The following is a 16693-nucleotide window of genomic DNA, read 5'->3' as shown; positions in this document are numbered from 1 at the left end:
TTGTGTCTGCTCAGACATCATGCAACACATCCTTAAAAATACAATGGCTTTCCAGGTAAATGAAAATAATTTTTGGTACAATGTTCTTGGCAGTGGAAATTCGATGGAACTGGGCCACTTTAAAAATATTTTCTGTTTCAAACATTTATTACCCATATACTAGTGCATCTCAAACAATTTGCATATTGTGAATTTCTTTTTGTAAATTAATTGAAAAAGGTAAACTTTTACATATTCTATATTCATGACACACAGTGAAATATTTCAAGCCTTTTTTGTTTTAATTTTGAAGATTATGGCTTATAGCTCATGAAAATAAGAAATCCAGTATTTCAAATTATTAGAATATTTCCTAAGATCAATCAAAAAAGGATTTACAATACAGAAATGTCCAACTTCTGAAAAGTATGCTCATTTCCATACTTGGTTGGGGCTCCTTTACCACTAATTACTGCATCAATGTGACATGACATGGAGGGGGATCAGCCTGTGGCACTGCTGAGGTGTTATTGAAGCCCAGGTTGCTTTGATAGTGACCTTCAACCCATCTGTATTTTTGGGTCAGGTGTTTTCTCATCTTCCTCTTGACAATAGTTCAGGTCAGGTGAGTTGGCTGATGTCAGGGTGCCGGCACTTACAGAAGCAGTTGCAGGGGAGGCCGGGTGCATCACAAACTGGCAGCCAAATCCAAAACATGAGACTGAAGGCAGAGTCAGGATCAAGCGAAGGGTCAACCAATTTAAACAATGTGTCAGAGGAGTAAACAAAGTTCAGAGTCCGGATATAAACAGAAAATGTGGTCAGGTCATTCAAGTCAGATTTGAGGGGCAAATGGCTTGGTATAATAAGGTACAAGTACACAGAACAATACTTCGCACTGGATATTTGTGACTGAGGTCCTTAAGTAGGACCGGTTAAATGAGGAACAGCTGTAGCAACAATTAGAATTCGGGAGAGGGTGCTTGCGAGCTGTAGTCCATGGTGGACATTTGGAGGCTGGTGCAGTCCCCTCCTTGAGGTGCTCACTCTGGGAGCACTTTCCTTTCTGGGATGACCTCTTTTCCTGGATGCCGGTTTCTCAGGCTATCTGGCATTGACTTCTTGGATGAGAAGTAGATTTAGGATGTCTTTGGCAGGCACCCAGCTGCATTCCTCTGGATCGTACCCCTTCCAGTCCACTCAATATTCCAAGTTGCCCAGTCTAGAATGGGAATTGAGGATCTTGTGTACCTGGTAGATTGGTTGTCCTTCTAATTCTAGGGTTAAGGGAGGTTCAGTGGCTGGTGTATTGGTGGCTAGGGTCCTTGAATGGCAGGTTTGAGGCATGACGTGGAATGTTGGTGACCAATGGCAATGTTGTGGGAGTGTAGTTGTACTCTGTAAGATACCTCGTTGATTCTGCAGAGGATTTTGAAAGGACCTATGTACCTTCTGTGGAGCTTACAGCATGCACTGGAATCTTGTAGGTCCTTGGTGGACACCCACACTCTGTCTCCCAGTGAGTACACGGGTTTTTCCCCTCTGTGCTTGTTAGCATAGAGTTTATACCTACTGGCCACTTGCTCTAGCTGCTGCTGGACACTTACTCACTCCTTTGAAACCATGAGTTCATTGCCAGGATATGTGATGGTGAGTCATCCCATGGGAATAATGGTGGTTGATACCCAAGGATGCACTGGAATGGTGTGAGCTGGGTGGCTGAGTACTTAAAGGAATTTTGGGCGTATTCGACCCAGGGGAGGAATTGAGACCAGTCCTTGCGATTTTCCATACAGAACACCCTCAGGAAACACCCAGTATCTTGATTGGCACATTCCACTTGGCTATTAGATTGTGGATGGTGTCCCAATGTTAGACTCACTGACACCCCTAGTTTGTCCATGAACTTTGCCCACACCCTGGAAGTGAACTGGCAGCCCCAATCACTTACAATATCCTTGGGGATCCCATAACACCTGAAAACATGTGAGAAGAGGCGTCTGGTTGTTTTGAAGGCAGTGGGCATGCCAGGCATGGTTGTTGAGGCATGCCAGCCTCAACACCTTGGAGAACTGGTCAATGACCACCATGATAACAGTGTTATTCTGAGACTTGTGTAGATCTGTGATAAAATCTATAGCCAGCTGGGACTAGGGTCTTTGGGGTGTAGGCAGCGGTAAGAGTTTACCCATGGGTGGAGCCTGGGGTACCTTGGCTTGGGCACAAGTGGAACAGGAGGAGATGAACTTGTTGATTTCGGACATCATGTTGTCCCACCAATACTTAGTTCGGATGAGCTGATAGGTCCATTGACTAATGGGGTGTCCAATGACAGGAGATGAATGAGCCCAGGTAATGAGTTAGCCTCAGAACTATGGTGGGATGAACATGAGACCAGGAGTACATGCTTCAGGAAGGTCGTATGGCTGAGCTATTTCCTTGTCAATTTCCCATGTGATGGCATTAATGAAGCACTTGGGCAGCAGGATAGGAGTGGATTCTTGGTTGAGGGCTGTGGATGTGTGAATTCTGAATAATGCATTGGCTTTAGTGTTTCTGGAGCTGGGACAGTAGGAGATAGTGAATTGGAAGCATGTAAAGAAGAGTGCCCATCATGCCTGACATGGATTCAACCATTTAGCTGTCTTAAGATATTCAAGGTTCTTGTGGTTGGTGAGGATAATGAATGGATGTGTGGTCCCCTCGAGCCAATGTCTCCATTCTTCTAGGGTTGCTTTATTGCGAGAAGTTCCTGGTTCCCTATGTCATAATTCTGTTCAGCTGAGGAGAGTTTCTTAGAGAAAAGGGTGTAGTTTGGGTTTTCCCTGAAGCGCTGAGACAACACTCCTCCCACTCCAGTTTCAGAAGTGAAACTCTACGGTGAAGGGTTTCAAAGGATCTGGATTTTTGAGAATTGGTGCTGTAGTGAAAGCTGACTTGAGCTGATTAAAAGCATTCTCTGTGGCCTGGTTCCACTGGAGATGCTTGGGACCCTTCTTCAGCAAAGCAGTGAGAGAGGCGGCAATGGCATTGAACCCTCTGATGAACCGGCGATAGAAATTGGCAAAACCAAGGAAACATTGAAGTTTCTTGACAGTAGTGGGTGTGGGCCAGGTGGTCACAGTCGAGACTTTACTCGTCAATGCTTACACCCTCAGCACTGATGTATCCCTGGAGTTAAATCTGGGTTGTGTAAAATTCACACTTCTCAGCCTTGACATAAAGTCGGCTCTCTAGGACCCAGGTGAGTACCAATTTTAAATGTTTTTGGTGAATGACTTTGTCTTGGAAGTAGATCAGAATGTCACTAATATATGTAATTAAATAACATCCCAAAATGTCTCTGAGGACGTCATTGATGAGGCATCGGAAGACACTGGACATGCAAGAAAGTCCATATGGCATTACACAATACTTGAAGTGGCCCAAAGTAGTACTGAACACAGTTTTCCATTCATCCCCCTCTCGAAATTGCACTAAGTTATAAGCGCTCCTAAGGGCCAATTTGGTGAATATGCAAGCAGATCATAATTGTTCTAGGGCAGATCATACTAGTGGAAGTGGGTAGGGGTACGTTACTGTAATTTGGTTTAGTCCTCGGTAATCAATACAGGGTCAAGGACCCCCTCCTTTCTTCTCCACAAAAAAGAAGCCTGCAGATGTGGGGGATATAGATGGATGGATATATCCCTGTTGCAGTGTCTCTTGAACATATTCCTCCATGGCGGCTTGTTCTGTGATGGAGAGCGGGTATATGCAGCTGTGTGGAGGTGTGGTGCCAGGGAGGTGGTCAATGGTACAGTCATAAGGTCTGTGAGGGGGCAAACCACTGGCCTTACCCTTGCTGAATACCTTCTTAAGCCTGTGGTAGCAGGCAAGAACAAGTTCGACAACCCCAGGTGAGGGGCTCTCCACGGAGGTGGAAGCCAAGGTGATCTGTAGCAGTTGCAAGCAGTCTTGAAGACATGAGGGAGACCATCATAGTATTTCTTGGTGCTGCCAGGAAATGAGGGGGTCGTGGAGTTGTAACCAAGGGAATCCCAGAACTATGGCTTGATGTGCAGTGCGGGTGACAAACGATGAGATGCGTGCTTTGTGAAGTGCCCCAACCTGGTGTAGTACGAGTAGTGACAAGCCTCTCCCAGTGGGTCCGCTATCTATCGCCTTCAGGCTCACTGGTCATTGGAGCTCCTCAGTATACAACTGGAGCCTCTGAACAACCTCAAGGTCAATGAAATTGCCCTCTGCCCTGGAGTCTATTAGGGCAGACAGAACATGGAACAAGTCTGAGAAGTTTAACAATATGTGGAGTTTAACAATATGTGGAGTTTAATTGATGTGGAGAAGTAGGTTTGTGACTCACCTGGTTGATGGAGCTGGGTTCTTTACAGAGATTATCTTGTTTTCTGGAGTTATGTGGTCGAATGGGAGATTGTGCCAATAGATGATCATGTTGACCACAGTAGAAGCACAGCCCCTCCTGGTGCCTTCTTTCCCTCTCAGAGCAGGGCATGCATGTGTTGGAAACTTCCATAGGTGTGGTAGACTGGGGAGGTTGAGGACAAGCAGGAGTGTGCTGCAAGGAAGGCCTGTTATGGAGAAGATGGTCCAACCTAATGGCCAGATCAATGAGAGTCCAATGTGAGTTGTTCATCCCGACATGCAAGCTCAGTTAAAATATTTGGGTTTAGCCCTTGGCGGAATGTTGCTTTCAGTGCCAGTTTGTTCCACCCACTGCCTGCCGCTAGTGTGCGGAACTCAAGGGCATACTCAGCAGGGGCGATTTCTCAGAAACAACAAGGGAAGCCGAGCTTCCCCTAAAATTCTCTCCCCAAACTGCGGCATCTACGATGTTGAATTCTCATTAAAACAATAACTTGCATAACATAATATATGCCCAAGATTGTATTTATGTTCATAACTATCCTGTAACTTATTTGAGTGATGTCTGATGAACTTGCAGTTCGCTATGAGAATCACCTTTGCTGCCAGGCTGTAACCAGCGTTGCCAGATACTGCTGACGTTTTCCAGCCAAAATATGTTCAAAACCCGCCAAAATCCACTTAAAACCGCCCAATCTGGCAACACTGGCTGTAACCTTTCTTATTTCAATGGGCTCTATGGCCGGCAGCCGGGTATCCATTGCAGTCTATGAGAGGGCTCTGAACAGCCAATTTCGGCTAGTTGTTATTGGTTAAAATCGACAAAATCGTCACTTCCAGGGAAGCTGGGCTTCTCTAGGACTAAACGAGACAGTGGGAGGGACAAGAAGCCAGGCTGATGAAGGATTATTGGAGGTAGTGTTTGAAAGACATGAGGAGGGCGGGCTCTGTACTTCGGCGTCGGCGAGGAACACGGAAGCATGATCAGTCCCTAGCGGATGTCGAGAAAGTGTAGTCGTGTGCCAAAGTGCTGTCCGACTTTCTTTTCATATAAACGTTTCTTCTCATTGATGTCTCTGTACATTACTCTGTAAATAAATGTAAATATTACTCGTTGTGCTCCGTTAACTTTCATCCATTCTATCAGTTTGATCATTCGTGAATTCACTCGTTTATTTCATTTGTAGTTCAATCTGGTTGTAGGCTAGCTTGAGCCTTATTGGGATCTGCAGTGCTAGCTGTTAACAGAAATTGGTGAAGTCTCTGGAAAGCACAACCAGCTAGTATGACAGGGTCACAGACCATTTTCTGGAAAAGGAGTGGAGGGCAGAATTTGTGTATAAATAGTGTGCATCATATAATGTTCATGAATCTGAAGTGTGTATATTGTTCAGTAATGTTAAGAGAATGGTGGGCTCTGTGTTATAGGTTATACCTGGGTATAATATTCAAGGTTCTGTGTGTTGCATAGCCTACCTGGTTATAGATTTCCAGACTGTGTTGCAGAAGATGTTCAAGGATGTGTTGCACAGCTGGGTGTTGTGTTAAAGACTCTGTGTTGCATATCAGGGTATGATGTTCAAGGCTCTTCGTTGAATAGCCAGTGATTTTTGGATGTTTGATATTTTTGATTAAGGATATGAGGCACTAGCCTGGCAAGCCAGACTATAACATGAAATGTACAAGCAAAAATACTTTCTGCCACTAGGTAGGGTTGTCTAGTTCACTATGCTAATGGGGCACACCTTTCTATGCTTTGATATCCGGCCTACAGGTTTTACAATGAATGCGTAAAATGGGCTTCCCCTGTTTTAAAAACCAGCAGCCGCCACTGATACTCAGCCACTCTCCTCTTTCCTTGCCAGATTGTGAGTAATTTCTCTCCTACTTTATATTGTGTAGTTTTCCTGTTGTTTATTTTTTTCTGTTTCATTCTTGTAAAGTGTCCTTGAGTGTCATGAAAGGCACTTATAAATAAAATGTATTATTATTATTATTATTATTATTTTATTATTTTTTAAAATTATTATTTTTATTATTACTTCTATGCCCTTGCGTTGATGGTCAAAAACCCATTTGAACAGCTCAATGAAGTGATCGTAGAATGTGATATGGGAGCATGGTGGCAAGCCTATGGCACTAGCTTACTTCATAGTTCTGCTGGTGAGTAGATTAATGAACTGAGCTAACTTCTGTTCTTCAGTAGCTCCTGTGAGGGCAGTGAAGTGCAGTGAGCTTTGTAAGAGGAAACCCTTGCATTCAGATACCTCCCCGGAAAACTTATCTGGTCAAGGAACCATTGTGGCGGCACTAACAGGAGAGCCTGTGAGACAACAGCAGTTAGTTGAGACATACAGGTGTTTACCTCACTGAACATATTTGCTGGTGTTCTCCCAACAATCGTCCCTGTGCATTAAGAGCAGTTTGCTTCACCTCCTCTGCTGCAAAGTATCCTGTCAGGGTGCAGGCACTAAGAGAAGCAGTTGCAGGGGAGGCCGGGTGCGTCACATACTGGCAGCCAAATCCAAATGTGAGACTGAAGGCGGAGTCATGGTTGAGCGAAAGGTCAGCCGATTTACAAACAACATGTCTGAGAAATAAACAAAGTTCAGAGTCCAGATATAAACAGAAAACGTGGTCCGGTCACTCAAGTCAGATTCAAAGAGCAAATGGCTTGGTATGATCAGGTACAAGTACACAGAATGATACTTCACACTGGATGTTTGTGACTGAAGTCCTTAAGTAGTACAGGTTAAACAAGGAACAGTTGTAGCAATGATTAAAATTTGGGAGAGGGAGCGCACTGTGGTGCTTGGGAGTTGTAGTCCATGGTGGCCATGCTTGGAGGTTGCCACAAACTCTTATTGCTGGTGGTATTACTGACAGATGGCCAATCAAGCACAATAATATCATGGTTGGCAAACCATTTGGTAGTAGTTTTGGCACTGTAGGCAGGTGCTAGGTCCTGCTGGAAATTGGCATTTCCATAAAGCTTGTCAGCAGATAGAACATGAAGTGTTCGAAAACATCCTCGGAGACTGCTGTGTTGACTTTGGGCTTGATAAAACACAGTGGACTAACACCAGCAGATGACATGGAACCCATAATCATCACAGACTGTGGAAAGTTCACACTGGACTTCAAACACCTTGGATTCTGTGCCTCTCCACTCTTCCTCCAGACTCTCAGACCTTGAATTCCAAATGAAATGCAAAATATACTTTCATCTGAATAGAGGACTTTGAGCAACAGTCCAGTTCTTTCTCTCCTTAGCCCAGGTAAGGCACTTCTAACATTTTTAATATCAAGCCACTTCTTAACCAGAGACCAAGGCACTTCTGACATTGTCTCTGGTTAAGGAGTGGCTTGATATTAGAAATGAGACAGTCTGTGCATGGTGGCTCTTGATGCACTGAAATCAGCCTCAGTCCACTCCTTGTGAAGCTCTCCAGTTCTTGAATTGACTTTTCTTGACAATCCTCTCAAGGCTGCAGTCATCCCTGTTGCTTGTGCACCTTTTCCAGCCAGCCTTTTCAGCAATGACTTTCTGTGGCTTACCCTCCTTGTGGAGAGTGTCAATGATTATCTTCCAAACAAATGTCAAGTCAGCAGTCTTCCCCATGATTAAGGTTGCATGTGCTGAACTAGACCAAGAGATGTATGGTATTTATGCTGTTTTACTCAAACTCAAAAGGAAATACTCTAATATTTTGAAAATGTTTTAATTGTTTGCACTGTAGGCCATAATTATCAAAATTAAAAGAGAAAAATGCTTGAAACATTTTAGTTTACATGTAGATTTGAGAATATATTAATTTTTCACTTTCTTAAATAGCTGATGGAAAATATTAAACTTTTTTATGATATTCTAATTGTTTGAGATGCATTAGTATATTGAATGTTGCTCACAATAAAAATATTTTCAAGTCCTCACTGATTCAGGAGCAGCAGGGAACTTTCTTGATGAGAAAATCGCAAAACCCCTAGAAATTTATCTTTTCCCCTGTACTCATCCATGTCCTAGATGGAGTCTGTTGGGGAGTGGTAAGAGCCATATCATCACTATTTCTAACACAGACTTGTGCCATAATAAAACACTCCCATTCATGATAGCAAGATCTTCTCATAGTTCCACTGTGCTCATTTATCCCTGGCTTGCAACTCCTAATCCTACAATGTTCTAAACATGAATAAATATCCTGGAATACTTAGTGTCATGCATCTTGACTCTCATGTCATTGTAGTACCACAGACATTAAGAATGAACTTGAATGTTAAGAATTAGATGAATATTCCTGAAATTTATCTGGCTTTAACTGAAGTTTTTATTAAAAGGAAAAGCCTGAGAATTACCCCTTTATCATCCATGGGATTGTGCTATTGAAATGGGAGACATTCATCTCAGGTTATCAAGTGAGCCCACTAAAGGGTGTTCTTCCTCAGACTGCTACAGAAGATGAACATCTCCTTGAAAGTCCACACCCAGTTCTAGAGAGCCACCACAAAGAGTGACTCTGTCCTTTTCACTCTCTGATACCCTGCATCCACTGCCCACACCAAACACAGACTGGAATGCATTGTGTAAATATTTAGCTGGCTGACAGGCAAGGAACAGGTGCCTGTGAACGTTCTGCCAGAACCTGGAAGTGGGCTAGCAGGATTGTGATCGACCCATCACACCCAGTTAACTGCCTCATCAGAAAACTCCCATCAGGCCACAGGTTCTGCTCAATTATGTCCCAGACCACCAGACACCTGAATATTTTTTCCCTAAGGCCATCACTCTCCTCAACAATTCATCCTAGCTCACCCCTCTGCTGCCCACCAGGTTTTGCTGCCAATGCCCCCCCCCAAAAAAAAAAAAAACATGCATGCATGCGTGTGCACACGCACACACACACACACACACACACACACACACACACACACACACACAGTATGGGATGGTGCAACCCCCGACTATGGTCTCACCCATCCTGCCAGGACTCTGCAATATGTAGCACCCAATATTATTTAACCTGTACAAATGTATTATGCTATAATACAATTAACTTGTATTTTGATTCTCATTTATGGTTATTTTTATTCTATTTTATTTATGTTTCTCCTTTTTCTCTCACTTTTATTTAATCCTAGAGTGACCTTCTGTGTCTTATCTTGATATTTTCATGTTTCACTGCACTGTATTTCAAAGTCAAATCCCTGTCTATTTGGTGAATGATTCTGAACTTTCACCTTTTGCACTCCCTGCTTTGTTGTCAACACCCTCTGTCATTCAGTAAAAACCAAACCATGGAGGAGAATTGGGGTACATTTTCCCTTCTGCCTCACTTGCAGCTTCTGGGTCTTTCATGTGGAAAAATGAATGAGACCTGAGAATGTGGACTGATTATTTTCACTAAACTGAAGCAGTGCTTATAATCTCATCAGAATCCAAGAAGGGGTGAGTAGAAGACCACCATCATTACTGCATCAGGTCACTATGAATACAATATGATGCTATATGGTGCAGCAACATTCCATACATTTTCCAGGTCTTTGTTAATGAGGTACTGAACAAATTATCATAGGGTGTACTGAAAATATTCTTCCTTATTCTTCCTCAAAAGTCAAGTATTTAGTGTATATTCAGCGTATATTGTTTTTTACTCTAAACTTTGAATGTTTTGGTGCATCTAATTCTGTGGACATACTTGGAAAATATGGTACTATTTGAACCAGATGACGCCACTGAACCATCACACTAATGTGAAACATTGCTTTGTACACTGGTGTCAGATTTAGTTTCTAATAATGACTACCATGAGAAAACAAGGTCAGACTACTGAAGCCCAAAAACTTTCACTGATAACAGAGGAGGGATGTTTCTCTTTAATGGAGACACTCAGCTTTGAATAAGTGAAAGATAATCCTATAAGTGCCTATAATTACTAGTCAATCCAACAGAATTACTCAAGCAGACAGGATTGATAATTAAATTCAGTTCTGCAGGCCAACATCTCTTGTAACAAAATAGGGTTTTGTACCTGGCAATCTCACACTTATTAACATCTAGGCCCCTTTTGGGCATGTAGCCCATGCCCCTCTGTGGTTCTTTGCTGGAGAAGGTATTAAGGTAATGAACGTACGGTGCTTCATCTGTGATCTCAAAGTAGTGGATGCTGCTGTCCCCCTGTGTGAAGAAAAATAGAGTTTGGCAGCATAGTTTAACAAAAAAAAGACAATGTTACCTTTTTGAATGTCTCTCTTTATGACATTGGTCTCTGAAGTTTGCTTCTTTTTTTTTTTTTACTGGAGCTACAAGACTAATGTATGTTGTAAATAACCCAAAAGGGAAAAAAAACTTGATGTACTTGAATTTTTTAATTACATTACATGGAATTTAACAGATGCTCTTATATAGAGCAATATACAATGAGTGCAAGTCAGATACATAAAATGCTTTCTAGACAAGAAAGTTCTAGTGAAAATGAACAAGTGACAGCAATACCTAGTGTAATATGCTGTTGAAGTACCAATACTCAAGCAGCCAAAGAAACAAACCTTAATATAATATATTTACTATAATATAATACTTAACATAAAATATAACTAAATACAGAACTCAAAACAGCTAACCCCAGGCTAGACACTAGCCTGCGTTAGTCTAGACCGAAAGACAGTTACACAATGGGCAGGGAAGAAGGGGAAAGATGCAGCCTGAAGAGGCGAGTCTTCAGTCTGCACTTGAAAGTGGTCAGGAAGTCGGTAGTTCTGACCTTAATGGGAAGGTCATTCCACCAACAAGGAACCAGGACAGACAGTAGTCTTCAGCAGGCTGGGCATGAGTGGTGAGGAGGAGGAGGGGCCAGGCGACCAGCAGTAGCGGAGTGCAAGGGTCTGGCTAGTGTGTAGGGGTGGATCAGACTCTGGAGTTATGCTGGCCCTAACTCCTTGAGAGCCTGGTAAGCTAGCACCAATGTTTTAAATTTGATGCGAGCTGCGATAGGTAGCCAGCGCAGGTTGGCATTCATGTAAGCACATTTTTGGTCGATATATGGTGCCTAAAATGTTTCCATTCTATGCTAAAGGAAGGACTCCTATTTAAATCAGAGATACTACTGTTTCACTGAAGAGTGCATGCATGGCGATGAGCATCCAAACAAGAGTTTTTCACTTATCAGTTTAGCTCCCTCCTGAAAAGGCACAATGTATGTATTTTTGAGAATGTAATATGTGAAGTTTTTGTTATGAAGTTAATTTTGTGACAGGCTACTGGCTTCAAAATGAACGTTTACTATGCTACATGGTTACCATATTAAAGTTTACCAAGATATAATGGTGTATAAATAAGCTAATGGAATGCAATATGAGAATGAAAGAAAAAAGTTTTTTTTTTTTGTACATTTAGCTCCAGCTCTTCCAGATTTTATTTATTTATTTATTTATTTGGTTTTTAATAAATCTTAAAATCACCAGTCATGTCTCAAGCCATCATTTGGAGAGGGTAAGCTACATATATACAGTTGTGGTCAGAAGTTTACATACAGTGACATGAATGTCAGCTTGGATATGAATGTCATAGCAATATTTGGGCTTTCGATTATTTTTCTGAGCTGTTCTTTTTCTGTGGCAGAATGATTGTACAGCATACATCTTAAAAAACAACAACTAGAATTTGGTGCACAATTTTCTTTGGGTTTTCTGAAATCAACACAGGGTCAAAAGTATACATACATGGTCAAAAATTTACATACACTCACTTAGATTATTAATTCAGAGGTGCTGAGACTTCCAAAATGTCTCTTATCTTGCCAAGGCCTCTTAACTTCTTGTTAGTGATTATGATTGACTACAGCTGGTAGCTTCTCTGTACCTTCATAAAATGTGCCTTCGTAAAATGGGTTTGTTGACAGCACTCATTGGATTGACCAACACACAGTAAAATGGGAAAGTCAAAGGAGCTCAGTGCAGATCTGAGAAAGAAGATCGCAGATGTACACAACTCCGGAATGTCTCTTAGAGCCATTTCCAAACAACTGCAGATCCCAAGATCAGTTCAAACAATTGTAAGTAAGTTATTGGGAGGTGTAGTCACTTTGCCAAGCCACTTTGCTTCAAGAAAACCCAAACTGTCATCCTCAGCTGAAAGGAAATTGACTCAGATAGTCAGGAACAACTCAGGAACCACAATGGCACAGCTGTTCCATGAACTGGAAGCTGATGGATCACTGTCTACAGTTCAGTGAGTTTTATATCACCATGGACTAAGATGCTGCTATCCAAGAAATAACCCCCTGCTCCAAAATTGACACCTTCAAGCTTAAAGTTTGAAGCTGACCACATGGACAAAGTAAAAGCCTTCTGGAAGAAAACTGTATGGTCAGATGAGACAGATTGAGTTTTTTGGCCACAATAACCATCATGTACAGAACACTGTACCAGCTGCTGCTGTTGGTAGCAGCATCATGCTCTGGGGCTGTTTTACAGCCAGTGGGTCATTGCACAAAGTGGATGGACTAATGAAGGAGGACTACCTCAGAATTCTTCAGCATAACCTCAAACCATTGGAAACTTGAACATGATTGGAAGTCACAACAGGACAATGAACCCAAACATGCATCAGAGCTGGCTGTGGAGGATAAAGCAGGCTAACATTAAGCTTAAAACAAGTCCTGACTTCAACCCTATTGAAAACATATGGACCGTGCTCATAAGTCGAGTCCATGCCAAGAGAAGAAAAAAAAATTGATTGAACTCTACCAATTCTATCATGAAGAGTTATGAAACCAGAATTCTGCCAGAAGCTTGTTCATGGTAAACAAAAAATGTTTGGTCAAGGTGAATCTTGCAAAGAGACATTTTATCCAAATATTAGGTGTGCTGTATGTAAATTTTTGACCCTGTATGTATACTTTTGACCATGTTTTGATTTCAGAAAACCCACAGAAAATCTGTGCACCAAATTCTGTTGTTTTTTAAAGATGTATGCTGTACAATCATTCTGCCACAGAAAAAGAACAGTTCAGAGAAATCACTGAAAGCCCAAATATTGCCATGACATTCATCTCCAAGATGACATTCATGTCACTGTATGTAAACTTCTGCAGCAAGGATGCATTCATCCTTCTACATCACCTGCATCAACTGGATTCTTTTTTGTGGAAAAGAAGGGAAGGGGTGTCAGGCCATTGATTGGTTTGGACCAAGTCAGTCAAATATCCTTATCCTCTACTCCTTGTCCATTCTGCCCTGGAACAGTTGCGCTGCACATGGATCTTCACGAAGCTCAACCTTAAATGTGCCTACAACCTGGTATGGATTCGAGAGGGAGTCGAGTAGAAGACAGCATTCAGCAGTACCGCGGGTCACTTTGAATACTGTCTAATGCCATATGGGCCATTTTGTGCACCCAGCGGTTTTCAATGGGTATTTTCAATGGGTATTTTCTGGCACTCTAATGATTTTGGCATACTCTGAGTTTGTCAATTTCAACAAATCTAAGCAGTATTTTCAAAGTTATATGACTTTTTTTGTATTCAGCACAAGTTCAGCTACAAGAATATCTATATAGTACATATGTCATGATTGTACTTAAACAGATAAATGAAGATGTTGTAAAAATAAGTTTTAGAACTGTGTTGGAATGTGTGAAAAAACATGACCTTACCCATTGTATCGAACTGTTTTGGTCACTTGAGGTGATTTCTGTTCAGTCTTATCAAGCACAAACTGAAATCTGCTCCATTGATTTGGACAATTAAGTGACCATCAAAAAATGTATGTCCTATTGTTTTGGGATAAAGGGTTGGCAGTGGGAGGGGTATTACTGAATACAGAAGTGTAAAAAAAATTCCATTTTTCATTCAATGAGAAGAGTGAAGGCAAGGCAAGTTTATTTATATAGCACATTTCATACACAATGGCAGTTCAATGTGCTTTACAGAAGCAAAAACAAAAACAGTAAACAATAGAGAAATAAAATTACATAAAATAATTTTATTTTTATTCTAAAACAATTAATTAAAAGAATTAAAGGAATTAAAAGAAAATACTAAGAATTAAAAAATAGTAGAAATAAAATAATAAAATGCCAATAAGAAAAAGGAGAAAAAGAAAAAGAAACCAGCGGAATAAAATAGAATAAAGTTAAAGTAAATTTAAAACATGCAGATAAAGTAAAGATTATAAAAAATGTAAAAATATTAATTATTTAACAGAAAGTATCTGAAAACAGCTTGGTCTTTAACCTAGATTTGAAGCTGCCAACAGCAGGAGCATTTTTAAAGTCCTCTGGCAGTTGGTTCCATAGCTGTACTGCATAGTAGCTAAAAGCTGCTTCACCACACTTTGTTTTAACAACTGGTTTTAATAGTAAATTTTTCTGCTGCGATCTGGTAGATCTGATTGGGTTAAGTGAGTGAAAACCTCTCCCACTGCCAACTCTAAATCCCATCAGATTAACGCTTTATCCCATCAGGTCAAGTCACAATGAGTAATGGCCCAGTCACACCGCCCGAACTTTGCTGGAGCGTTCCTGGAGCGGTGAAAAAAATTCATCACCGCTCGTAACCGTTCACCACCATTTAACAAAAGTTGGCCCCCGTTAAAGCAACGCCGTATACGCTCGGCCACCGCAGATGTTTCTTGAGGGGCCCTCCTACCGCTCCGAAAGTTTTGAGCTGCACAAAATATTGCGAGCGGTGAGGAGGGGGCAATTTTCCGCCCCGGCAAAGTTCACCCCCGCTCCACCAACACCCAGTCAAAGTTTGGCACCGCTAGACGCAAGTTCGTGGACGCTTGGGTCCGCTAGGCCAACGCAGAAATCTTGAACGCTGGACCACCGCTGCTTTGCCAGCGTTGCCCGGGCGGCGATTAAACGTTGCACAAACTTCGGTGGAGCGGTTGTAAGCGTTTTACGAGCGGACACGGGGTTGCTGGAACGGTGTTGGGCGTTGAAGCAGCTATCCATGGCGGCGATGAACTTTGGTTTGGCGTTGGTATAGAGGTGTCGGAGCGGGACCAGAATTTGGCTATAAATACGGGGAGAAATGGACCAGGAGCTCATTTGGAATCGAGCTGCCGTTGAGTTCAGACCTCATCTATATCGAATTTGCTCAAAGTTACAGTAAAACTGTATCACCATGGATGCTGAGAGACTTGCTATGATTGGTGCTAAACCAACTTTATACCCCCGCCAAGCCAAAGCCCGCATGTGCAGAACGCCGCTTTAGGGCCCTGTCACACTACGACGTTCTCACCAGCGTTCGAGTAACGTGTTGCGAAACGCAGAGGAACGTCGAGAACGTTAGAAAAAAGTTACAAGAAAGTTAGACGAGCGTCGGCAAACGTTGGGGAACGTCGAGGGACGTCGGCGAACGCTGAGGGTGAAAAATAGTTTTGGGTGTGCACAAAAATTCAGGACGTTCTATCAAAACGCTACTTACACGTTAGAGGAACGTTACACGAAAGTTTGCGGGCGTTACTCGAACGTTACTCGAAAGTCAGGACGTTCCCTGGACGCTAGGCGGACGCCGGCCCATCAGGGTCGAGTGTCCAGCGCGTGCCTAGCGCTTGGGTAACGCTTGCCTAACGCCTGTGTAACGTCCATCGAACGTCTGTCCAGCGTGTCGCCAATGTTTTTCAGCGTTCGTCAGCGTTCGCCGAGCGTTCTTAACGCTCATGTAACGCTCTTTCAACATCTTTCTAACGTCTGTCAGCGTTCTGAATTTTTCCAGCGTCTGTGTAACGTCCAGAACATTACCTGGACGCAAGGCAGACGCTACCCAAATGCTATGATAACGCTATCAAAGCGCTGTGGACGCTATGAGAACGCTAGGTTTTGCTGCTATTTTGGACCACAAACGTCGCCTGACACTGAGGGAACGTTGGCTGAGCGTTACCCAAGCGTTACAAGAACGTTACAACATCGTTGACCTAGAAACTTAATTTGAAGAACGTCGACGTTCCCCGGCGTTTCTCAAATTTTTAAAAACGCAACCAAACGTCGAACAAAACGCTATAGTGTGACAGGGCCCATACCAACGCTCACGTCACCGCTAAACCAACGCTCGCTACCGCTCGCTACTGCTAAACCAACGCTAAAGCAACGCCGGCTTCAGCGGTGCACCGCTAAGCCAACGCCCGTGTTTTCGATTTTTTTTCCCATTTTGTGTGCGGTGATGAGCGTTGTCGAAATTCGGCCCCCCCTCCCTACCGTTCAAGGAACGCTCCAGCAAAGTTCGGGCGGTGTGACCGGGCCATAAGGTAATGTTTTTTCACACATTCCAATGCAGTTCTAAAACTGCTTTTTACAACAGCTTCATTTATCTGGTATTTGACTCTATTCATT

The 16693-nt window shown here is 42.5% G+C and overlaps 1 protein-coding gene across 1 annotated transcript in view; it reads right to left on the bottom strand.

Moving 5' to 3' along the window:
- Window positions 1-16693, bottom strand: part of coro1cb (coronin, actin binding protein, 1Cb) — a 339064-nt gene that overhangs the window by 48899 nt on the left and 273472 nt on the right. Inside the window, exon 11 of the mRNA XM_060912765.1 lies at window positions 10389-10534. Within this exon, the coding sequence (XP_060768748.1) occupies window positions 10389-10534 (146 nt within the window). The remainder of the gene's footprint in view (window positions 1-10388; window positions 10535-16693) is intronic.

This window comes from Neoarius graeffei, chromosome 28, assembly GCF_027579695.1.
Source record: "Neoarius graeffei isolate fNeoGra1 chromosome 28, fNeoGra1.pri, whole genome shotgun sequence".
Classification (NCBI taxonomy): Eukaryota; Metazoa; Chordata; class Actinopteri; order Siluriformes; family Ariidae; genus Neoarius; species Neoarius graeffei.
Note: the sequence above shows the minus strand (reverse complement) of the source record. Positions and strands in the feature narration are given on the sequence as shown.